Genomic DNA, 25,790 nt, shown 5'->3' with positions numbered 1-25,790 from the left:
GTGTGCACATCAGGAGTTCCACCTTAGCCCGGGTGTCTCTGCTTAGTTCCCCACACTGGTGCTTCTCTAAACAACCAGCTAAGATGGATGAAGCCACAATAAATCGCTACTGGCCCAGGGGCCATGGGGCTTTTGAGCCGAAGAGCAGCCATCTGCTCTGTGTAGAGCCAGTTTTTCTATACTGGGCCCTGCTAGGGTCTGATGGAATGACCCGGAGGGGCTGTGAGTATCACATGCAGAGCTAAGAGCAGGGGCAAACCAACAGTTAGCCCTGAGTCATCTCTGGGGTAGCCAAGGGCCATGATGTTGTATTCTAGTCCTGGGATTAAGGGAGCTGGGGTGGGGTGGAGGGGTTAGAGCCACTCACTGGCCCAGTGACTGGAAAATGAGAGGGGTTTTTTTTGTGTGTGTGCCTCTTTTTTCTTTTCTTTCTTTTTTTTTTTTAGGTCTATGATATGTCTTTTTTTTTTTATTTTATTTTCCCACTGTACAGCAAGGGGATCAAGTTATCCTTACATGTATACATTACATTTACATTTTTCCCCCCACCCTTTGTTCTGTTGTAACGTGAATATCTAGACATAGTTCTCAATGCTACTCAGCAGGATCTCCTTGTAAATCTACTCTAAGTTGTGTCTGGTAACCCCAAGCTCCCGATCCCTCCCACTCCCTCCCTCTCCCATCAGGCAGCCACAAGTCTTTTCTCCAAGTCCATGATTTTCTTTTCAGTGGAGATGTTCATTTGTGCTGGATATTAGTTGTAAGTGATATCATATGGTATTTGTCTTTGTCTTTCTGGCTCATTTCACTCAGTATGAGATTCTCTAGTTCCATCCATGTTGCTGCAAATGGCATTATGTTATTCTTTTTTATGGCTGAGTAGTATTCCATTGTGTATATATACCACATCTTCTGAATCCAATCATCTGTTGATGGACATGTGGGTTGTTTCCATGTCCTGGCTATTGTGAATAGAGCTGCAATGAACATGCAGGTTCATGTGGAATGAGAGTCTCTTAAGGAAGCACAATGTCCAGACTGCAAAGGAAACCCTGGGGCCAAGGAGCCAGTGGCTTACCCAGTCACGCATGCTCTCTCTCTCTCTCTTTTTGTCTTTTTGCCATTTCTTGGGCCACTCCCATAGCATATGGAGGTTCCCAGACTAGGGGTCAAATCAGAGCAACAGCTGCCAGCCTACACCACAGCCACAGCCATGCAGGATCTGAGCTGCGTCTGCAACCTACACCACAGCTCACGGGCAACGCCGGATCCTTCACCCATGGAGCAAGGCCAGGGATCGAACCCGCAACCCCATGGTTCCTAGTCAGATTCATTAACCACTGAGCCACGACGGCAACTCCTCATGGTCTCTTTTGAGTTCCTCCTCGAGGTTCTCAACATCAAGTCTGCTCCAAAGGTGAAGGCATGAGCTTGCCACCTGCCCTTGTGGGAGGCCTGGCTTTTCCTCATGGATCCAAATGACAGCTGTGGGTTGGACAAAGCCCCTTTGGCCCTCCTAGGAAAGTGGAGAGCTGTTTGCCCTGTAACTGGCTCCTGGCAAGGGGCTGAGCTGCTGTCCGAGGCAAGCAGGCTCAGGGGGAGGCTGAGTGACTCTCCTAGGAGCCAAAAGAGGGGAGTGGGAGGCCCAGGAGCCTTCCCCGAATTGCCCCTCAACCAAGCCCCCCATGCCAAGACCTCTGCTGCTACCATTGTGTGGGTCAGATGTGTGTTTTGGTAAGAGTTGCCACGATGGTGGCTCAGGCCACTGCCATCGCCCCCCTAGGTCCTTGCCACCGGCCTCCCGACTGGAATTCCCGCCTCAGGTCTGGCTTCCTCTCCAGCCCCAGGCAGAGAGCCAATCTGGTCAAGCCACTCCCCTGCTTGCTCCCAGGATGAAGTCCACACTCCTGCATGGGAAGTTCAGGACCCCTGATGGCCGGGGCCCCTTTCCAGCTTCAAGTCTGATGGCTCTCCTTTTACAGATTAGGGGCAGCCCATCCTTGTGCTGGGCCCACTTCGAGCCCACCCTGCCCAGGGGCTGACATCCAGCGGGCCCTGGACATATGGTCATGAATACCCAACACGCAGGTCTTTGCTTCTGCTCTTCCCTCTGCCTCAACTCTCCCTCCTTCCTCTTCCTGGCTAACTCCTATTCTAGTCCCTGCTTACACATCACTTCTTCCAGGAAGCCTTCCCAGTCAGCCCACGCCACTATGACATGTGCCTTCAAAGCACGTGTCACACTTCGGTATTGACTGCCTACCCATCCAGCCAATGAGAAAGCTCGACAAGGGCAGGTAGTGTCACTACACTGATGCATGGGCTGCTGGAGGGATGCAGGGGTAATGTGCAGAATACAGAGGTCTGGCTCCTGGTCTCATATCCACCAGCCACAGCCCCTCCCTGACCCAGCTGCCCACCCCTGTCCAGGGATACCCGCTATTCCTGCACCCGTTCCATCCTAGAGGTCTGAGCCCATGGAGGTGATTGAATGGCTGATCCATCACCAGTCCTCTGCCGTTTGGAAGCTATGCTGCTGCCAAGCCCTCCTGGACCACAGATGATGGGCCCTAGGGCTGCCCTTAGGATCAGCTGTCAGCTTTGGGAAAGGCCCAGAGTCTATCATCACATCAGGCTGACTGCCTTCCTAACAAGGTGTTCATTTGGCCATTGCCTCAACCTTGGGGTCCCACTAGCTTCTCTCTCTCTCTCTCTCTCTCTCTCTGGAGGTGTGTGTGTGGGGGGTCCTCCAGCTTCTAGTCCTGCTCCCTGCTCTCCTCCATCTTCTCTACTGCAGCCACAAGGATCTAAAATACGAATGCAACAGAGAGTTCCCTTCGTGGCTCAGTGGTTAACAAATCCAACTAGGAACCATGAGATTGCGGGTTCGATCCCTGGCCTTGCTCAGTGGGTGAAGGATCTGGCGTTGCCGTGAGCTGTGGTGTAGGTTGCAGACACGGCTCGGATCCCGAGTTGCGGTGGCTGTGGTGGAGGCCGGCAGCTACAGCTCTGATGAAACCCCTAGGCTGGGAACCTCCACGTGCTGTGGGTGCGGCCCTAGAAAAGACAAAAAAATTTTAAAAAGTTAAAAAAATAAAGGACAAATGCAACAGATATGCCCCTCCCCTATCTACAGCTCCTGGCTCCCCGGAACCACTTCCATAGTGAGTGATGAGGCCCTTCGTGCTCCAGCTCCTCCTTCCCACACCAGCCTCTTTCCTTGCCTGTTGTCCACCCCCTCCCCCTCCCTCTCCTCACAAGCTATGCTTGGCATCTAGAAGGTTCCTCTCCCCCTCTTCCCTCCACCAAGACAGGCCTTCTTCCGAAGTGCTCCCAGGCTCCACCCTCTCTGCAGTCTCTCCCCCTCTCAGGGTATTTGTTTGCAAGCTTCCTGGGGGGCCAGGGCCACGTTGGTTGGGTTCAGGTTGGTTCTCCAGGGTCTAGGAAGTCCTTCACGTTCACCTGGAGGATACAGAGAAGTCATTTATATGACATGGTTTCAATGCTAAGCATCCTTGTGTGAAAGCAAAAATGCTCTTTCCACCATGAAAAGGACATGCAAAAAAAAAAAAAAAAAAAGTCAGGTTCCTTCAAATACAACTTACCCATGTGTGTGAGAACTGAACTCAAATACAGGGTGGAAAAACAGAACCCTGATGGATTTCTGTTTTGGTCCTTCCAAAAATATATTTGGCTCAAGTATATACCCTGACATATGTCATTTGTGACAACTTTTTTTTTGCTTTCTAGGGCTGCAACTGCAGCATATGGAGGTTCCCAGGCTAGGGGTCTAATCAGAGCTACGACTACCAGCCTATGCCACAGCCACAGCAACGCCAGATCCAAGCCACATCTGTGGCCTACACCACAGCTCACAGCAACGCTGGATCCTTGACCCACTGAGTGAAGTCAGGGATCCTAGTTGGGTTCGTTAATGACTGAGCCACAACAGGAACTCCGACATTTTTTTGTTTGTTTATTCGTTTTTTGTTTTTTAGGGCTGCACCTGTGGCATATGGAGGTTCCCAGGCTAAGGGTGGAATCAGAGCTGTAGCTGCTGGCCCACACCACAGCCACAGCAAGGCGGGATCCGAGCCGCGTCTGCAACCTACACCACAGCTCACGGCAATGCCAGATCCCCGACCCACTGAGCAAGGCCAGGGATCATGGATCAAGGCTGCATCCTCATGGATACTAGTCAGATTCGTTTCCACTGAGCCACAACGGGAACTCTGTGGAATGCCATTTTGACATGTGTGGCAGACCCCCCCTGGTGACCCTCAGTGATCCCTACCTCCTGAAGTCATGTCCTGTGTAGTCTCCTCCCCCTGAGTGTCGATGGAACCTACAACTGGCTTCCAACCAACACACTATGGCAAAGGTGTCTGTCTGTGATGATATTACAGCATGTAAGTGCTGTCTTGCCAGGAGGCTTTTCTCACTCTAGAGGCTGTCCTTGCTGGCTTGGTGAAATAGCCCTCCTGGGGAAGCCCATAGGACGAGGAACCAGAGAAAGCCTCCGGATGATGGCCAGCAAGAAGCCCGGGTCCTCAGACTTTGTGGCCCTACAAGCATAAGGACCCTTCTGGCACTATCCCGAGGAAACTCAGGAGTAGATGCTCTTCCAGTCAAACCTCCAGATGAGGAGACCCCAGCCCTGGGTGACACCTTGATGGCAGCCCTTTGAGACTCAGGCAGAGGGCCCGGCCAAGCTATGCCTGGACTGCTGACCCCCGGAAACTATGAGATAAGGGATATGTGTTGTTTTTGAGTTTCTGTTGTGGCTCAGCAGGTTAAGAACCCGACTAGGATCCATGAGGATGCGGGGTGGATCCCTGGCCTCCCTCAGTGGGTTAAGGATCCGGCATGGCTGCAAGATGCAGGGTAGCTTGCATATGTAGCTTGGATCTGGCATTGTGGTGGCTGTGGGGCAGGCTGGCAGCTGCAGTTCCTATTGGACATCTTGCCTGAGAACCTCCACATGCCATGGGAGAAGTCCTAAAAAGAAAAAAAGGAAACAAAAAACAAAAAACAAAAACAAAAACAAAAAAAACAAAAAAAGAAGGCCCAGGGATTCCATCACTCTCAATGCATCTGACTTTGGGAATTCACAGGGTAGAGCCCAGCACCATCAAGGCAGCCAGGGGATGCCCTGACCCACTGCAGCCTCCAATTGCTGGATCAAGAGCAGGCCAGTGGGTGCTGCACGCAACCACTCTGGTGTTGCTGCAGGTGGGGGAGCAGGAACAGGAGGCCTGGGCACACTAGACTATACCTTCTATGGGGCACTGCCCTGTGGAGGAGGGAAGAAGACAGTCTGAAGGGGCAGATACCAGCAGCATCTTCCAAGAGGCCAGCAGCTTCCTGGATGGTCAGAGATGGTCGCTCTGAGTTTACAGACTTCTTTACCTCTCTGATGGTGGGTCTGGTGAAGAGACCCTGCCAGGAGTAGTGCTGGGGTAAGAGGACAGCTGTGTGACGATCCCCCGGCAGGGTGATCATGTCTTCATAGCACCTGGAGGTGCTTCTGCTGTGATGCAATTACAGCTGTGTGTGTGTGTGTGTGTGTGTGTGTGTGTGTGTATCCAAGGATCCAAGTTGGGTCTGTGACCTACACCACAGCTCACAGCAATGCCAGATCCTTAACCCACTGAGCAAAGCCAGGGATCGAACCCGCATCCTCATGGATAGGAGTCAGGTTCGTTACCGCTGAGCCACAATGGGAATGCCGAAATTACAGCTTCGAGTCTGGGCTGAGCCTCTGGGACCCACACCACGGCTCACCCACCTGAGAAGGTGGAGGGTGGCCACCCACACATGTGCAGAGGCAAGGAAGCTTCACTTTTCTTCAGATTGGGGCTGTTGAGGTCGGGAGATTGCTGGAAACAGCATAAGGGTGAAAACCAAATGCCACACTTAAAAGGAGGGTAGGGTTTGTTGTATTTCTTTTTCTTTTTTCTTTTTTGTCTTTTTGCCTTTTCTGGGGCTGCTTCCACGGCATATGGAGGTTCCCAGGCTAGGCTAGAGGTTCCCAGGCTAGGGGTCTAATCCGAGCTGTAGCCCCCGGCCTACACCACAGCCACAGCAATGCGGGATCCAAGCCACGTCTGCAACCTACACCACAGCTCACGGCAATGCCAGATCCTTAACCTGCTGAGCAAGGCCAGGGATCGAACCCGCAACCTCATGGTTCCTAGTCGGATTCGTTAACCACTGCGCCATGACGGGAACTCCGGTTTGTTATATTTCTGAATCATTTTGTTCAAATGACAAAACATATGCTACAAATGTTCACTGGGGACCTTCCTTGAGCCCAGGCACCAACGCCATCTCCTCAGCAAGCACCGTGTCCCAGCTTCCTCCTGCATGTGAGCTCAGGCCTCCTGAATGAAGCATCTCCAAGGTGCTTCAGAGATGCCTGACAACAGACAGCCAGGCTCCTTAAAGAAGGCAGGAATTCTTGCTGTGGCTCAGCAGTAACAAACCCGACTGGCATCCAATGAGGATTCGGGTTCAATCCCTGGCCTCGCTCAGGAGATGAAGGATCTGGTGTTGCTGTGAGCTGTGGTGTAGACACACAGGTCGCAGACGTGGCTTGGACCTGGCATTGCTGTGGTTGTGGCGTAGCTGGTAGATGCAGCTGTGATTTGACCCCCTAGCCTGGGAACTTCCACATGCTTAATGTGGGGCCCTAAAAACAAAATCAAACTGGGAGGTCCCATTGTGGCGCAGCGGAAATGAATCCGTTTCCACGGGGAAACCCAGGAAACCACAGGGTTGCCGGTTCAATCCCTGCCCTTCCTCAGTGGGTTAAGGATCCGGCATTGCCATGAGCTGTGGTGTAGGTCGCAGACACAGCTTGGATCTGGCATGGCTGTGGCTCTGGTGTGGGCTGGTGGCTACAGCTCTGATTGGACCCCTAGCCTGAGAAGCTCCATATACCGCAGGTGTGGCCCTAAAAAAAAAAGACAAATAAATAAATAAATACAAACAAAACAAAACCAAAACACCCTCCCCCCAAACACCACCACCACCACCAAAAAACATTTAAGAGCAACACACATTGGGCGTGTGCTCTCTCTACAGGGTTTGTTCCAGAGCTAAAAAGGTGGGGGTGGTGGGAGAAAAAGAACAGAGACAGTGTATGAGGAGTGGGCCTTCAATAAACACAAATTTAAGATATGGGGGAGGAGTTCCCTTTGTGGCTCAGCAGCTTAAGAACCCAACACAGTGTCCAAGAGGATGTGATTTCAATCCCTGGCCTTGTTCAGTGGTTTAAGGTGTAGTGTGGCTGTGGTGTAGGCCAGAGCTGCAGCTCTGATTGGACCCCTGGCCCAGGAACTTTCATATGGCTCAGGTGTGGCCATAAAAAGGAAAAAAAAAAAATATATATATATATATATTTTTTTTTTTTTCTTTCTTTTTTTTCCCCTGTCTTTTCTAGGGCCGCACTTGCAGCATATGGAGGGTCCCAGGCTAGGGGTCGAATCAGAGCTGTAGCCGCCAGCCTACGCCACAGCCACAGCAACACGGGATCCGAGCCGTATCTGCGACCTACAACACAGCTCACGCCAACACCAGATCCTTAACCCACTGAGCAAGGCCAGGGATCCAACCTGCAACTTTGTGGTTCCTAGGTGGATTCCTTTCCACTGTGCCACGTTGGGAACTCCCATATTTTCAATATAATTAATAAGTGCAGGGAGTACTTCGGGCATAGGAAACCGAGTGAAGAGGAAAAGATGATGGCTCTTTTGAAGTTAAACTTAAGTCAGTTCATACTGGGAGGAGGTCCAGTGGTTTCTAAGCAAGGGATGGTCACGGATGCACCTGGCAAGCAACTCCATCAGTGGAGCTGCTCTGGGCAGCCAGCGTGGCAGCATGTGTCCCAAGAGAAGACGCCAAATCTGGGCCATGGGGAAGGGCTGTCATTAGAACAGCTGTCCAGACCACCAGCCTCACTTTTCTCCAATTCCCCATCCACACATTTTTTTTTTTTTTTTTGGTCTTTTTAGGGCTGCACCCATGGCATATGGAAGTTCCCAGGCTAGAGGTTGAACAGGACCTAGAGCTGCCAGCCTGCACCACAGCCACAGCCACACTGGGATCTGAGCTGCTTCTAACCCTAACCCTAACCCTAACCCTAACCCTGCACTGCAGCTCACGGCAACACAATGATCCCTAACCCAATGATCAAGGCCAGGGATCAGATCCACGTCCTCATGGATACTAGTTGGGTTCGTTACCGCTGAGCCACAACGGGAACTTCTGCCCCATCCAACTCTTCCCCAATATTTCAAGGCTGGGGATGAAGTGCCTTCCAGTCATGGGAAAAGGGAATTGCCCTGCAAACTAATGGCTCTGACACCTGCGCTAGGCCTGTGGGGCTGCGATACTGTGAGTTGGCCTCCAAGGGTTGAAGGGTCTCCAGAGGAGTGTCTCTGGACAAGAAAGGGGAGCAGGACTGGGGAGAGGAGGGGAAGAGCCTGATCCGTGGAACGTTCGCTGAGACACAGCCAGCGTGGGAGGTGTCTGGGGCACCTGGCAGCTGGTCTCCCTGCTGTGACCCTGCTCCTCCGTCTTCCCAATGCCTACATCCACCATTAGCCCCCCATGTGTCCCATCCATAATCCGATGTAGGTAAGTGATGACATGCACACCCAAACACACACACACACACACACAATCCAGCGTGGCCTCCAAGAACCATCAAGGTTTCATATAAACCACAGAATATATTTAATTCAAATTAAACATGAGACTAGAATAATGTTCGGTCCTTATCAAGTAGCAATTACATGGTTTGGAAAACGAACAAACAAACAAACACAGTACATTTCTCTCTTCATTCTGGCAATCTGACAAGGCACAGGGCGATCTCGTTTGCTGAGGTGACGGATCCAGCGGTCACCACCGATGCTCGTGGTTCTGAGGGGGAGACGCAGCCCACACGTCGTACGAAATGATTCTGCAGCGGGTCTGAGGGAGAGCAGCCTCCCTTGAAGGTACAGGAGCATGAAAAGTCCACGGAGCGGGAAGTTTAGGTGACTCGTGTAATGAATGCATTTGATGAAACAGGTGCTCAGCGCATGGCTTTTCCTTCATTCCAATTTGCTGAGGCTGCTGCCGGCATTCACAGCAGCGACACAAGCTTCCTACACGGGATGCGCTTTCTGCTGCAGGTAATTCTTTTTTGCTTTCTCTTTTCAAAAAAAATTCTTTCTTGCTTTCTTTCTTTTGGCATGATTCTTTCCCATGTAAAGAAAGCCGACTTCTTCAAGACACAGGTCATTCAGCTTTAAGTGTCAGCCTCCCTGCTCTCCTGGGGCTGGGAAGGAGGCCGGGTCCTGCAGGGCTGGGGAGGCCTTCTTTTTCCTTCCACTGAAAGCTTCTCGCTGTTGGGTCTGTGAAGATGAATGTCTGCCTGGCCCCTGTTCCACTCGCCAGGGTGGAAGGGGTCCAGGGGCGGGGGCGGGGTGGCTTTCTTCACAGGGCGGTACTTTCTGTATCATTGTCCATGTCCAACAGAATGCGGCCGGGCAGGTCTTTGCTGGCTGAGTCTGAGTGCATTTCGGGAAATAGGCTGCGAAGCGGTTCTGAAGCCCTGGGATTGGCGTCTGGACAAAAACACGAGGGAAGACATGGTATCAGTGCGTGGTGACACCCACCGAGGCCACCCGAGGTGCTCTGAGACGAGGAGAAGCTGGAGGGTTTGAGAGTCAGCCCATGCACACACGCGCCCTTCCTAGAGGCACCATTGGTCCTAAGAAGCCGAGTTAAGCCTTTGAGAGCCCAGGGGCAGCCACGTGGCGCAGGCCCACCTCCTGGCTCTAGTGGTCCTTTCTGTGAGCCTGGGGCAATCCTCCGAGATGCAACCTTGGAAGGATCTGCTTGCTCGAAATGAGAGAAGGACATTTTATTTTTGCCAGTGCATCTAATGCACTGAATTGAAATCGCCTGAGGTCTTGTCTGCGGGATTATCTGGCCTTCGCTGGAAAGAGTTCCCTCCTCTCAGGCTGGTGAGTGTCCCTCTGTTATTAATGCTATGCACTCAACCTGGACACTGGTGACACTAGGGGCCAGATCATTCTGGGTTGTGGACCTGTCCCGTGTACTGTAGGATGCTTAGCAGCATCCCTGCTCTTGGACCACTAGGTGCTGGTGGCACATAGGCCTCTCCCCCAGTGTGACAACCAAAGACATCTCCAGTCACTGCCGAATGTCCCCTGTGAGCACAATCAACCTGGATCACAATCAACCTGGATGACAATCACTGAGGTAGACCATCAAATCTCCCAAAAACATTAATTTTCTTATCTACGTCTACTAGTTAGATACCTCCAATTCCTTTTTCGTGTCTTATTAGGTTGGCTGGAACTCCTTTGGCAAGACGGCAGATACCTGGTCCTCGAGCCATTGTCCCTCATCCCCACGCTCACAAGACACCGTAACCAATCATCGCCCTCTTCCCAGCAAGGCAGTGAGTCTCAGATTCCTTCACTCATCAACAAACACAGAGCTCCTACCACACTCTACCTATGAGGACACAATGGTGAAACAAGCCAGATGCAGCATGAATGAAGCCCACGGCCAGGTCAGGGAGACAGGCCCTAATCAAGACAGAAGGATTTGTTTCTCTAGCAGATGTGGGTTCTAGCAAATGATGAGCTTCTTGTTATGGATTTGAGGGACGGTGCAAGAGAGAAGGGAAGGGTCCAGATTTGTTTTAGTCGTTTTACTCTGCTAGGTTAGAGCTAGTCATGGAGGGAACAGGGGAGGGAACTAGAGTGGGAGGTGGGTGATCTGGGGTTTCCCTGTTATGCTTAAGAGCTGCTTTTCTGTACTGGCTGTTGGGCAGGGTAACATCAAGTCTGCCCTTACTGGGAGCTGCTTGTGACCTACTCCCGTCTCACTTGCTCCTCCACCACATGGGCAGGGCTGGCAAATGCCGGTACATTCTGAGTGGCTCCCTGCCCTGAGACTGGTTCCTGCCCCCATGTGGCCCTATAGCTCCGAGCAGCCAGATCTACTTACTTCCTAGTCTGTTCCTTTTCTCTCGGTGACTCCTAGATAAGATTGGCAGACCTGCTCCTCAAGAGTTCCTACGCACCACGACTCAGAGAAACTTCTAGGTTTGTGGAGGTGCCAAGGTGTCAAAGAGTTCAGGTGCTGAATACCATTTCAGACAAGTCAGGTTTTGCTCTCTTTGGAAAACCAACTGAGGGGTGCTGAACTGACTGCACTAACAGTACAGCCAAGGGGGTGTCCATGTGCACGGAGTAAAGGCTGTCTCAAATGAGTCCTCAGCAGAGTGACAGTCAATGAGGGCAGGGACCATGTTTGTCTTATTTATAGCATATTCCCAATGCCTACAACAGTGACTGGTTAATAGCAGACATACCATAGATTTTTTTTGGCTGGCTCACTGTCCAGATGGATGGACAGATGGGTGGATGGAAAGTCATCGAGCCCAACCAGCTTTCCAGTCCTCCTTTTCTATAGGCTCATGTAAAGAAGTAGCCATGTCTTTTTTTTTTTTTTTTTTTTTTTGCTATTTCTAGGGCTGCGCCCATGGCACATGGAGGTTCCCAGGCTAGGGGTCGAATGAGAGCTGTAGCCCCCAGCCTACAGCCACAGCAACACGGGATCTGAGCCGCATCTGCAACCTACACCACAGCTCACAGCAACGCCAGATCCTTAACCCACTGAGCAAGGCCAGGGATCGAACCCGAAACCTCATGGTTCCTGGTCGGATTCGTTAACCACTGAGCCACAACGGGAATTCCGAGAAGTAGCCATGTCTTGAAGCCAACACTGAGAGAAGAAATCCATTGCAAATTTAATCCCTTTATCATTATCCTAAGCCAACAAGACAGATGGTGCCATCGGCCTGTGTCTCTTCTTGGCCCAAAGAGTTTACAAGGAACTATGGAACTGATATGCATGATGCAAAGGGAGTGTGGGTACCAGTTGTATTTCTACTCATTAATACCTGTACTTACGTGCAAACTTAACACCTATCAGATACAGACCCTTTTCGAAGGACAAATTCTCCTTCCTTCCTTCCCCACAAATAAATCATTTCTGGATTTGTACTCCTCGGAATTTCTCTAGCGTTTTCGTGATGAAAACACATTCCTTGTATACTCAGCAAAAAAAAAGTACGGCAGTTGGGGCATAAGGAAAATGCCTTTCCTCCACCTCCTGCCTGCCCCGTCTGGTTTGCCTGCGGCTAGGGTTCTTTCCCCAGCTCTTCTCTCACTTTTTTTTTTTCTTTTTTCTTTTTAGGGCCACTCCTGCGGCACATGGAGGTTCCCAGGCTAGGGGTTGAATCGGAGCTGCAGCTGCTAGTCTAGACCGCAGCCCCAGCAACATGGGATCCAAGCCGCATCTTCGAACTACACCATAGCTCACAGCAATGCTGGATCCTTAAGCCACCAAGTGAGGCCAGGGATTGAACGCACAACCTCATGGATACTAGTTGAGTTCATTACCGCTGAGCCACAACAGGAACTTCTCTCTCACTTTTATATGGATCGTTTCTTGAAAGAAATCAACAAATCTACTTTCAAAAAGCAGTAAGAATCGCAACGTGTGTGCAGAGTCAGCTTTCAGCAAGAGACTCATCTTCACCAGGATGGCTGACTATTAAGCAGCTACTCTATTCCAGATATAGGGCTAAGGGCTCCACTCACGTCATCGTAGCCACTCACTGACCCCCCCATGAAAGAACCCGATGGCAGCATCAGCACCCCCATAAGACAAGAAAGGGAAATTCTGAGAAGCTCAACTCTACCCAAGGCCTCATGGCTGGCACTGAATGAGGATCTAAGCCAGACCGGGCTCTTTTTCTTTTTCATTTTAGGGCCGCACCTGCAGCATATGGAAGTTCCCAGGCTAGGGACTGAATCAGAGCTGGAGCCACCAGCCTATGTCACAGCCACAGCAATGCCAGAACTGAGCCACACCCGGGACCTACACCACAGCGCACAGCAACGCCGGATCCTTAACCCACTGAGTGAAGCCAGGGATGGAACCCACATCCTCATGGATACTAGTCGAGTTCTTAACCCACTGAGCCATGACAAGAACTCCTGGAGTCTGGTTCTGAAGCTGCAAGAAGGCCTTCCCTCCTCCCCAGAGGTGTGTGTGTGCCCTCGGGGGAGAGGCCCGAGAGAGAAGATGGTGTCTGAAGAGACAAGGGGTTGAGTCTTAAATCCTCTGGTTTGTTTTAGTAAAAAGGAGACAAACATGATTTTAGAAGGATACCTGCCCAAGCCCTTTGTTATTTTTTTTTAAACACCTCTAAGACTTTCTGGTTATGAAGTTACACAGGCATCATTTTTCATTGTATGCATTCTAAGAAGGGCTGGTCTTTGTGCATATTCCTTGGAGCTAAGTTCCTACGAAATCTAATAGTTAAAAAAACAAACAAACAAAAAAAAAATTGGAGTTCCCGTCGTGGCGCAGTGGTTAACGAATCCGACTAGGAACCATGAGGTTGAGGGTTCGGTCCCTGGCCTTGCTCAGCAGGTTAAGGATCCGGCATTGTCGTGAGCTGTGGTGTGGGTCACAGACACAGCTCGGTTCCTGCGTTGCTGTGGCTCTGGTGTAGGCCAGTGGCTACAGCTTTGATTCAACCCCTAGCCTGGGATCCTCCATATGCCGCAGGAGCGGCTCGAGAAATGGCAAAAAAAAAAAAAAAGACCAAAAAATAAAAATAAAAAAACAGAAGTTCCCACAGTGGCTCAGGGGGTTAAGGACCTGACATAGTGCCCATGAGGATGTGGGTTCGATCGCTGGCCTTGCGCAGTGGGTTCAAGATTTGGTGTTGTCACAAGCTGCAGCATAGGTCGCAGATGTGACTCGGATCTGGTGTTGCTGTGGCTGTGGCGTAGGCCTCAGCTGCAGCTCTGATTCGATCCCTAGTCTGGGAACTTCCATATGCAGTGGGTGCGGTCCTAAAAAGAGAAAAAAACAAAAACACAAAAATTAAAACAAAAAAGCAAAGCACAGCATCCCAGGTCACGGCCTTTGCAGAATGCCATGGGGTTCACCACTGACCTGGGCTCTGACAAATGTAACCTGGTTCCTTCCTTTTTCTTCTTTTTTTCGGTCTTTTTAGGGCCGCACCTGCGGCATATGGAAGTTCCCAGGCTAGGGGTTAAATTAGAGCTGTAGCTGCTGGCCTACACCACAGCCACAACAACGCAGGATCTGAGCTGCATCTTTGACCTACACCACAGCTCATGGCAATGCCGGATCCTTAACCCACTTGGTGAGGCCAGGGATCGAACCTGCATCCTCACGGATGCTCGTCAGATTCGTTTCCACTGAGCCACAATGGGAACTCACTGGTTCCTTCCTTTTTTGAGCATCCTTATCCAGGAAGTAGGTCCTCCGAGGGCCAGAACTGGCATTCTCCAATTTAGGGTATGGTCCTAGAAAGTTTATTCATCACTTGAACAATTTCGAATGGTTGTTTTCGGTTATAAATCTACCCTTCAAAAAGCCAAGGTTATTCTAGCCACGTTGACAATCCAAGTACATCCTTGAAATTAAATGTTTCAGGCACGAGTGCAAGGTGAATTAACCCCTTCCTGACCACTGGTCCTTCTCTAAACTGGAGTCACAGGAAAGGACCTTCTCGTACTCCTCATCCATGTTCTAGGGCTGTGACAGGCTTACTCGTCGATAAGAGACTTTGAAGCCAATGTTTCATTATTTTAGTCAGAGGAGAGATTCTGTTCAGGTCTCACTGGATGTTTATCTTGACATGATTCTGACATCTACGTAAAGGGCAAGTAGAAGCAGGAGCTACTTATTAAAGGTCCCCCTATGAGCAAGCGTACATCTGCTTAATATTTTGTGGTCATTGAAAAAGATGGTTGTAAAAATTACATTATAACACGGGAAAGAGCATATGATGTAAAGTAAGATAAAAATGCAAGATCATCATCTGCATAAGCCAAATAAGAATGATCAGGGAACCCCCTTGCTTTTTAGGGGAAAAAAAAAACTATAAGGAAAAAATATGAAGAGCGAACTTGTTCAATTATGGAAGGTGATTTATCATGATTTTTAATTCTCCAATGTGCTTTAGTATCCATACTTATTTTTTTTAATGCCTTCCTTTCATGATATAAACAGAGTTGAATTTTATTATGATTATATTTTTTTCTTTTTACAGCTACACCTGCAGCATATGGAAGTTCCCGGGCAAGGGACTGAACTGGAGCTGCAGCTGGGGCCTAGGCCACAGCAATGCTGGATCCGAGCCACATCTGCAACCTACACCAGATCCTTAACCCACTCAGTGAGGCCAGGGATTGAACGCACATCCTCATGGATACTAGTCGGTTCTTAACCCGATGAGCCACAACAAGGGATTCCAAGAGTTGAATGTCAAAAAGCAAAGATTATGAGAACCAGAAAAAGGTTGAGTGTTTGTTTAATGACTTCTTTGTGAGACGTTCTACCACCTTACAGTGGACGAATGACCCCTGGATGTTCCCAGGCTCACTAAAGTAAGAAAGACCTTCTACTCCAGAGAAGCACTGTCTTTTTAACCTGCCACCAAGTGGTACATCAGGATCAAAGCATGGACGCCTGGGCTCCAGGCCTTCTGAGTCTGGATCTGGGCATGAGTTTTTAAAAATGCTAACACTCGAATCCGAAACCAAACTCGGCTTACCTATCTTTCTCGATAAAAAGGATAATAAATAGCTACCATTTCCTTTAACCCACTATCTAGGAAGAACTCTACGAGGCGCTTCTTATTTTATTGACTGTAATCCCTGTGAAAGTTACTCTCACAAATGTCACCGTTTAACAGATCCACCAGGCTGTGCTGCGCCTGTTGTCACATGGAGAACTGCAATTCAGACTCGGGCCAGGGCTGATGCTAGTACATGCTCTTTCCACTACCCTTCAAGCCTGCCCGGTACAGAAAAGACTGGACGTTAGAGAGGTAACGAGGCCAGCCCTTTGACCACCTGCTGCACGTCTGTGAACATACGTAGCATTCGGAGTGATTGACAGCAAGCATGAAGGAAGCCAGCGACCTTTAGTGCATGCACTATTAGTAGGGATGCAAGCAAGGCGGGGTTAGAGTGACCGGTTAATAACAGGCATTAGTGCACAAATATGATCACAAAGGAACAAAAATGCTTTGGCCAATCAGATGCCTTTTCCTTACCATTAAATATTCCAATCTCAGTTTCTTACTGAATATGGCAGGTCATACATCTAAATTATTTAATAAAACGTTTCAATTAGAACACTCTGGGCTAACACCGATGACGTTTAAAACAGCACGATATGAACTCTTTCCCTTGCAAAGCTAAAACCCTCCTGGCTTTCTTAGAGGAACGACCAAGAAGGGATTCAAAATGACAGCAGCATACCTCCTTTCTCTGGTATCAGCTGGTGCCGGGCTGCCAGAAATTGGCTGTCGGAACCTGTCTGGCAGCACTCATCTCCCCCAAGAGCTTATCTTAAGCCCCAGGCCTTCATTCAATGTTTAAGAGCAGATGCTCTCAACGAAGAACCTGTTTTCAGGAATCTGTCTAGAGTTTTCCAAGTTGAAGACATGATATCATAGTAAAGGACTACCTGTCCGAGGAAGTTACTTTTTTTTTTTTTTAACAGTTTTATTATTTATTTATTTTTGTCTTTTTGCTATTTCTTGGGCCGCTCCCAAGGCATATGGAGCTTCCCAGGCTAGGGGTCAAATCGGAACTGTATCCTCTGGCCTACACCAGAGCCACAGCAACACGGGATCCGAGCCGCGTCTGCAACCTACACCACAGCTCACAGCAACGCCGGATCGTTAACCCACTGAGCAAGGGCAGGGACCGAACCCACAGCCTCATGGTTCCTAGTCGGATTCGTTAACCACTGCGCCACGACGGGAACTCCCGAGGAAGTTACTTTTTTTTCCGTCTTGAAATAACCCAACGGCTATATCCAGATTGGTTATTAACGGCATGAGCAACACAAAAGGGTTCCTAAATTCTAAATGCCGGCCTTTTGTGTGCTTCGAATGGCAACCCAGGGGACTTGAAGAAATCACAAGGTAATTCTGTGTTACAAAAATAATTGTGGTGACCTGGAATGTCTTGAGTTAGGAGAACTTAAAAGTATAGACTGGTTTTAAAATATTTAGCTAGTATCCTAAGAAAACGTATCTGTAATACAAAATCTCACTTATCTGACAACTGTAAAACATAGAGCATTACGGTGTGATAGCAGATCAATAAAATAAGCTTCTGGAATAAATACACCCCATGTAACGGTGGTATGAAAGAGCAGACAGAATGCTGACTCACAGTCTCTCATCTAAATAAAAGGGGAGATCTGGGGATAAAATTCTGATATGTCCCAAGTTGTCAAGTGTTACAAGGCTCAGCCTTAAGTAGGGTTTAGTCATTTCACTCTGTAAGTGACTTCCAAACCCAAGTGGGTAGCCCCAGGCTTTGCGGTTCATCCCTAGGAGTCGGAACCACACCGGTGCCCTCCTCTGGGTTGTAAAGATCACATCCTCGTTTTCCTCTTCGGGTTTCTACAGAAAGTCTTCCTCAGACCAAAGCTGTGAAAACTCTGGCTAAGTAGCCCACGGATGGCTTAAGGCTCAGATCAGCTGACTAAAGCAGCTGTACACATAACGAGAGCCTCATGCTGTCCAAACATGGACTTAGAGGCAAGACTCACCGTACCTTCTAAAAAGCTCATATGGTTTAAGAAAGCAAAATGTAAGCATGCCAGAATGCAGAGAAATTTAGTGTGGGATCTTTGGAGGGAGATTGTTTTTTTTTTTCCCAGTCCTGAGAATTTCAAACATCAAATTAAGAAGCTCCATGCAGTTAACTTGCACTTGAGATGTAAAATTAAAAATGAAAGCTCAAGACACGAGGGACACAATTTTCCGTGCTAACTGCTCCCGTGTTCTCTTTGGTTGGATGCTGATGAGCTGATCAATGACAGGGAAATCACGCTGAGAAGAGCAGAATGCTGGTGAGAGGCTTACCAAAAAGAAAGGAGACATTTCTTAGTATCTTATCTGAGCAGCTTGACATCGGGCTATCTACTAACATCTACCTCTTGAAGTTGGAGCATTGCAGCTCCAAGTGTTTCTGATAAAAACAAAAGTAACGGCTACACGCTAGAGGACGGATGGCAGGGGGTCAGATGGCTGCTCCTGAGCACAAAGTCAAAAGCACGTATGCAAAACACGGCTAAGCAGGAGCATTTGGAGCTGCGGACAAGCTGCTTGGGGTGGGGGGAAGGGGGTGGGTGTGGGTTACAGACCTTACTCCTGGAAACCTTCCCCACCTGTGAGGGCGCTAGAAAGGACATCTATTGGGAAACAAACAAACAAACGTGGCTTTGTTTTTTAAAAATAAAAGCTGAGGTATCATCAGAAAAAAAAAAATTTAACACATGCAAATCACGCATTACATTCCTAAAAAAAAAAAAAGTTATCAAAAGAGAGGCGAGTTGGTTAACCTTCATCATGTAGGGTACCAGTTTGGGATGGACCCTTTGCTTATTTTCAGCAGAGAAGTCATTCAGGATGGTTGGAGGGCCCAGAGGTACATTTCAGCTTCTTCTCTAAAAACAGCTCTACTCAGAAGAATTTTAAACTAGGCTCTTGTAAGAAATGATTCAAAGCGCCTAATTACCACTTAAAAAATATATTAAAAAAATCCATCCATCTCATCCTTAAATCAAATAGTAAATTAGAGCACTTGGGATGGAAATTTAAAAAAAAATCATAATTAAATAAAATAGTCATGTTCTAGACTGCCTGTTAAAAAAATAGCCCATGAGGTTAAGTAAAATCTGTACCATCACCAACACCCAAAACAGGTTTCCAGGGAATTGTGGGAAAATCTTGATTCGGCTGTCCTTTGCCACTCATAGGATCATGCGCCAAATCTCCCTTCCCAGAGCATTCCACTTGGCATAAGTCATGTTTTTTAGGATTATGCCTAAAATACTCCATTCCTTATGAGTATTTTTATTCTTAAAAGGAAAATAGGCATTTTAACGAGGAATTCACTAGGAAATGGATGTCAGGCTCAAGCGGCACAATACCTTCCACCTGGATTCGCTCCTTAGACCTAGAAAACTGTAAAACGCAAACGGCTCTTAAAACACATACTGAACCTACAAATCAGGGGTTGGCAAACTTCCAGGGCTACGTGGTAGTAATTCTGAAGGTTCTGTGGGCCTACGAGCCGTGAAAGCTCTCCACAGCTCCCCGACTGGGGCACAAGAGCAGCCAGAAATAACATGTCAACAAATGGGTGTGGCGGGGGGGGGGGGGGCAGTAGAACTTTATTTACCCAACCAAGCTGGGGGCCAGATGTGGCCCGGAGCCGTGATCTGACGCCCCCCTGATGAAAACCAAAGCCTAAAACGAAGGGAGGCAGTAGTAACAAGCAAGGTAGAGGGGACGGGGGTTGGAGAAGGGGTGCATGTCGGTCGGCGCTAGTTTCCCACTTACCGGTGACGATTTTGGAGGCGGTGGGAGCGGCGATGCTGAGGCTGCCATCCGCCGTCGGGTGGGCGCCCGGAGGATGAGGGGGCGGGGGCATGCTGGGCCGGTTCCTCGGCTTGGGGACCGGTCTCGGTCTCGGCAAGGTTCCGGTGTGTGGCTGCGCGCTCTCGGTGTTACTCCCCGCCTGGGTCGGAGCAGCAGGAGGGCCGCCGGGGTTCTGTTTTCCTAGGGGTGGAGTACTGGGGGGCGTGGGCGTCTGGGGAGGGGTGTGCGACGGCTGCTCCAGTCCGTGCTCGCCGGGCAGGGCCACGGGGGCAGCGGGGCCCTGGCTGCCAGGCTTAGCGAGCGCCGGCGGCGGCGTGGCCTGCGTGGGGGGCTGCGGCGGGGGGTGGTTGGGGGCTTGGATCGGAGGCAGGCTGCTGGAGTACCTCCGGGGTGCGGAGAGCTGCGAGGTGGCGCCGGGCTGGCCTGGGGCCTGGCCCGGGGGCTGGGTGGGAGGAGAAGGGCTGCGGGTGGACGGCTTTGGTGACAGGCTGGGCGGATGCTGAGATGTCCCTGGAGAACTCTGGGCCCCGGGATGGCCAGGAGGCGGGTTTCCTGGTTTCGGGGGTGCGGGAGCAGGTTTTTTCACAGCTGCACAAAGGGAGAACACCTCTTAGTAAGAGCCGTGCGGTGAAGGCCACTCACCGTGTCAGCCAGCAGAGGTCGGGAGGCCTTAATACTACGCCAGCAGGTGGCACCTCACCTCCGGGGTCCGACCCCCGACCCACAGTCTCGGTCTAACCATGAGCAATATGTCTGCCAAAGGCAAATTGGGAAACGGTCTTTAAAATGCCAATAATTCCTCAGACCGTCAAGGTCATGACAAAACCAGGGAAGGCTGAGAAACCGTCACAGACCAGAGGAAGGTGCGGAGACGTGGTGACTAAATGCCACGTAAGCTCCTGGCTGAGACCCAGCTGGGGACGGAAAATGGCCTTTAGGGAGAAAACAGGGGAGATGTGAACAACATATGGAGTTCGCTAGCAGTAATACACTGATGTTGCTTTCTTTTCTTTTCTTTATTTGCCATTTCTTGGGCTGCTCCCACGGCATATGGAGGTTCCCAGGCTAGGGGTCTAGTCGGAGCTGTAGCCTCTGGCCTACGCCACAGCAACGTGGGATCCGAGCCGCGTCTGCAACCCACACCACAGATCACGGCAATGCCAGATCCTTAACCCACTGAGCAAGGCCAGGGATCGAACCCGCAGCCTCATGGTTCCTGGTCGGATTCGTTAACCACTGCGTCACGACAGGAACTCCTGATGTTGCTTTCTTAGCTGTGATAACTATACCATGAGGATGTCAGGATGCTAATAACATCAGGGGGACCTGGGCGAGGGGTATCTGGAAAGAACTCTCAGGCTATCTTTGCAACTTTTCTGTAAACCCAAACTTATTCCAAAAGAAAATAGGAGGTTTTTAAAAAGTACATCATACACAAATAGGTCTTTAGAGAACTGTCATTTTAAAAGTTCAGTAATTAGAAAACTCAGCTAACAGAGGCCCACATGGCCTACATGGAGTCTCTGCTCGAAGCCCGTTCAATAGCCTGCTGGTCAACACCCTTCTCTGGTGAGAAGCAATGCGGAGAAGCAAGAATAGCTAAGGGGAGGGACCCCTAAGCATGACTGGTCTGCCGGTACATAACCATGGACCCCTTGCCCTAAGCCATCTTCTCCTAGAGGGCTTGACTTTTTTCTTTTTTTTTTTTTTTAATAATAGAAATCCTACAAATTCCAGAATCATTTATGCTAACAGATACATTCTAGATAAAAGTACAAATATGGAAGATGGCCTTAGAGTCAGCCCTGAGGGGACCATTTCAAATACCCTCCTCCCTACACCTGCTGAGATGAGCATCACTGGGGGTGGGAATTTGGCACTGAGGATGGCAGGACAGGAAGGAGAAACAAGTCTGGAGACTGGTTGTGGGCTGGGAGGGATGGGTGGAAAAAAGAGGCTTCCGCATTTTTCAAATTCTGCTGAGATCCTACAAATTGCCCAAAAAGAGGAGGAAGAAACGAACATGTATCATCTACCAAACACATCACCGGCACTGAGCTGGACCGCTGCATAGATTGTCTCCTTTAGGTCTCATAAGCTCACAGCAACACAAGCATTGTTATACCCATTTCACAGAAATGGGTCCAGAAAACCAAGGCTCAGAGAGCTCAAGTGTTTGTAAAAAGTCACGCAGCCGGTGGGTAGCACAACAGAGGCTCCCACTTTGTGTCCCTGGACTCTTTTTACCTCGTCTTCCTTCCTACACTGCCTGGCTTCCTGCTCACAGGAACCAGAATTCAGGAAGGAAAAGGGCGGACGGGCTGCTCTGCTGGCCTAGAACTTTGGACCCCATAACTCGCAAGACCTTTGCCCACAGACACAACGAGCTGATAAAGGAAGGAATCTGGGATATTAGCTGTGCTCTAGTCATCACAGGCAACTTAAAAAGAAAAGCTTCCAGCTCTCTGTTCTAAGCCATAGCAACTGTAAATTCCTACTGAATAAGAGGTCGTTCCTGACATTTAAGGGTGCAGGGGGGAATTAGGAGAGGAAGCATGGGAGCAGCGTGACAAGGCCCAAGTCCTATATGCTGGCCAAGTCCTGCATGGAGGTCAGGCTGGGAGAAAGGCCTTGTCTCAGGCCACCCAGGGGGTGCTGGGAGGCTGAGCTGGGCAAGAAGGTGGAGGATGGCACACAAAGGATCAGGCTCTTCCTCTAAGGAAGGGTAAGGGGGGCAGGAAATACTCCTGATGGGGCCATGGAGGCATCTCAATCTGAAAGCATTTCTTTAAAGAGGACAAAAATGGCCAACAAGCATATGCAGAGGTGCTCAGCATCACTGATAATCAGGAAAATAAACATCGAAACCAAATCTCACTTCACACTTGTTAATTTTAAAAAAAAGGACAAAATTGTTCATGAAAAGACAGAGAAATTGGAACTTGTATAAACTATTGGTGGGAATGTAAATGGATATAGCCATTATGGAAAACAGTATGGAGGTTCCTAAAAGAAATTAAAAAAAAAAAAATGGGACTGTCATATGGATTCAAGCATCCCACTTCTGGGTATTTCTCCAAAAGAACTGAAATCAGGATCTTGAAGGTGTAATTTGCATATCCATGTCCAATGAAGCATCATTCACAATAGCCAAGATGTGGAAACAACCTATATAGGCATTGAGGGATGACTGGATTAAAAAAATGTGGTATATACATAAAATGGAGTATTATTTAGCCTTAAGAAAGAAGGAAGATCCGTCATATATAACAACATGGACAAACCCTAAAGACATTATACTAAGTGGAATAAGCTGGTCCCAGGAGGGCAAATCCTACTTATATGAGGCATCTAAGAGAGTCAAACTAAGATAGCAACATCTTAGACTTAGAGAGGGGAATGAGCCTTGCCAGGGGCTGAGGGCAGGGAGTAAAGACGGGGAGCAATGAAGAGCTGGTATTCAACAGGCACAGCGTTTCCATTCTAGAAGGCAGCTTCTAGGGATCTGCTGGTCAACATTGTGTCTACAGTACAATACCGTATTATACGATATATTCCGTACAATACGATATATACGGTACGATACTGTATCACATTTATGTACCGTACTGTGTCCCGTACACACATATCTAAGAGGCTACATCTCACAGCGTGTTCCTAACCAGTAAAATAAAAAGCAGAAAAGAAGGACCCGTGTGAAGATGTGAGGTAAAATGTTCTGCGGAAGCTCAAAAGAGGGAAGAAGGTTAGGGCATCTGAGGAAGAGAGGCTGGCGAGGCTGACGTGACGGGGAGGGGGCGTGGTAAGAGCTGGACTCGGAGGCGGCCCTGCTGGACCACACAGGGTGCATGGTGGGAGGTTTGCATGAAGGCCCCTGGAGAGTTTTAACCAGAGGGGCCACGCTCTGCTTTGGAACGGGACATTCGAGAGCATTGGGCTAAGTGCAATACGCCAGACAGACAAAGACAAATACTGTGTGATGCCACCTATATGTGGAATCTGAAAAATACAACAGACTAGTGAAATAAACAAAAAAGCAGCAGACACGGAGAGCGAGGTAGCGGTTACCAGTGGGGGGAGGGGAGGGCAGCATAGGGGGAGGGGGAAAAAGTTGTTATGAGCTTATATGAAATCTTGGGGTGTGAAACTTTGGAGAATTGTAAAGCAACAGAATTTAAAGAATCTTTTATTCATTTAAAAAAAAGGCAAGCAAGCAAGCAAGAAAAGCCATTTCCCTGGCCGCTGGGTGGAAGCCAGCAGAGGACATGGGTGGGAATAGTTCAGGGTCGACGTGAATGGGGACCCAGAAGGCCCTGATCACAATCCAGAGTGTACGGAGCCTTGCAGGCCTGCAAAGCTTGGCTGAGACAGAGGCTGTGGCAGCTCCAAAAGAAGAGTGAGAATGGAATACCGGATTTCTGGAGAAAGGACTCCTTGTTAAGCTTTGCAGCTTAAGCGTATTCTTTTTATTATTATTATAGCCATAGTTGGCTTCCAATGTTGTGCCAATTGCTGCTGCACAGCAAAGTGACTCTGTCATACATTCTTTTTTTTTTAATGTGTTTTTAAATGTCTGCTTTCTCCTCCCCATTTTTCAGTTTCCTTTTAATGATTCTTTTCTTTCTTTCTTTCTTTTTTTTTTTTTTTTTTTTTTTTTTTGCTTTTTAGGGCTGCACCTGCAGCATAGGGAGGTTCCCAGGCTAGGGGTTTAATCGGAGCTACAGCTGCTGGCCTACACTACAGCCATAGCAACACAGGATTTGAGCCATGTCTGCAACCTACAACAGCAATGCCAGATCCTTAACCTCTGCTGAGCAAGGCCAGGGATGGAACTCGCAACCTCATGGTTCCTCGTGGGGTTCGTTTCCACTGCGCTAGGACAGGCACTCCCTTAATTCTTTTCTTAACGACGATATTTCTGCTTGGGCTTGCCATTCTATAACAGACACGGAACCATCAGCCGGAAAGCCCAGCCTGATCCCTGCACTGACCCTGGGAGGTCTGCACAGCCCTCTCCTTGGGCAAGGAATAAAAGTGGTGACTTACCTCGGCGCAGCGTGTGTGGGCTCGGGCCAGCGGAATTGTGTGCGGGACCCACGGAGAGCTGATGCGAGCCAGCAGCTGCCTGGGCCTGGCTTTGCCCAGTGGCCGCCTGACTGCTGTTTCTCCCGGGTGCAGGTGCAGTCGCAGAGTCCTTGGGCTTTGGAGGACTGAGGGGGAGCAGAAGCCAAGTCAGATGTCAGGCCTCAGCTAGAAAAGCTCAACACGCTCTAAAATGTAAGATTCCAACTGGAGTTTTCATTGCAGCAGGCAAGGGATCTGAAATTTTCACTGACTCGCACTAGGCCTATAAAGCTACTATTTCTTCGGTGCTACACGGGACCACAGGTTTTGAGATTCATTGTATCAGACTGTCTTCCGGCTACTTTGACACTTAAATAATCATGATAGAGGCCATGGTGGCGCATCCAGCAAGAAATTTCAAGTTTCTGGTGTACCTGTATTTAAGTTGGGCAGTAGTAAAAAAAATACAGGCTTCGGAACTTTAAAATAATGCCATTTTGACACGTATGCTGGCAAAACTAAGCAAACACAAGCAAATGCTACTACTTCTCCAAGTTACAAAGTGCTCAATTAGGATCAATAATTTGGACTTGAGGAAAGAGAAACTCTGAGAGGCTAAATGATTCCAGCTGGTTAATATCAGAGTAGAGCCCAGAACTCAGGTTTCCTAATTCCTGGCTCAGAACTTTCTCCGCTAAACTTACAGCTATATTTTGTCAAGGTCGCCACCAAGTAAATGCCATCAGTGAAATGTACACGACAGTATCTACAGAACATAAAAACACAAAGAGCAAATTGATGGCTGACATTCTATTTGTCCTGTGGTGAAGACTAATGATTGCCTTAAATGATATGTCAAGCCCTGGTTAAACAAATGGAATGCTACAGGTAAATGAAAATGTGCGAGTTTGCTAAGACTATTTTTTTTTTCCCCTCAAAGAAAAAAAAAAAAACGTAAGCCAAAACGAATACATGGATGGTAGCAGTTAACTGAGAGGCCAACAGGGAGATCCCTGTGTGCATTTGAGGCACTGGGGAATTTGAAGCCTTAGTTATTTTTAACCAAAAAATGAACGTCCTTAAATTATGCAGGTAGAAAGGAATTCAGGAAGGCACAAGCCACCCGAATTCAGCTATGAGGATTTTTTTCTTTTTAAAGAGTGGATTTACAATATTC

The 25,790-nt window shown here is 48.9% G+C and overlaps 1 protein-coding gene across 11 annotated transcripts in view; it reads right to left on the bottom strand.

The window, feature by feature from the left end:
• Positions 1-8,715: 8,715 nt before the first annotated feature.
• Positions 8,716-25,790, bottom strand: part of ARHGAP17 (Rho GTPase activating protein 17) — a 108,256-nt gene continuing 91,181 nt past the window's right edge. For 3 of the 11 annotated variants that reach the window (XR_014840516.1, XM_021081342.2, XM_021081345.2), the window contains 4 exons: positions 24,596-24,759; positions 19,511-20,137; positions 16,199-16,248; positions 8,716-9,617 (listed from right to left, as the gene is read on the bottom strand). Coding sequence is in view for 6 of the 11 variants with exons in the window: in XM_021081342.2 (XP_020937001.2) it covers positions 16,241-16,248; positions 19,511-20,137; positions 24,596-24,759 (799 nt within the window). In the remaining 5 variants the exon portion in view is untranslated. Of the gene's footprint in view, positions 9,618-16,198; positions 16,249-18,309; positions 18,358-19,510; positions 20,138-24,595; positions 24,760-25,790 lie in introns of all 11 variants that reach the window. The other 8 variants (XR_014840515.1, XM_021081340.2, XM_021081343.2 and 5 more) reach the window with 4 other exon arrangements.

This window comes from Sus scrofa, chromosome 3 (genome assembly GCF_054392235.1).
Source record: "Sus scrofa isolate SSC_HxYL_T2T_F1_AM1 chromosome 3, Sscrofa_HxYL_maternal_Yorkshire_Landrace_v2.0, whole genome shotgun sequence".
Lineage (NCBI taxonomy): Eukaryota > Metazoa > Chordata > Mammalia > Artiodactyla > Suidae > Sus > Sus scrofa.
The sequence above is the reverse complement of the archived record's forward strand: the minus strand, read 5'-3'. Positions and strand labels throughout refer to the sequence as shown.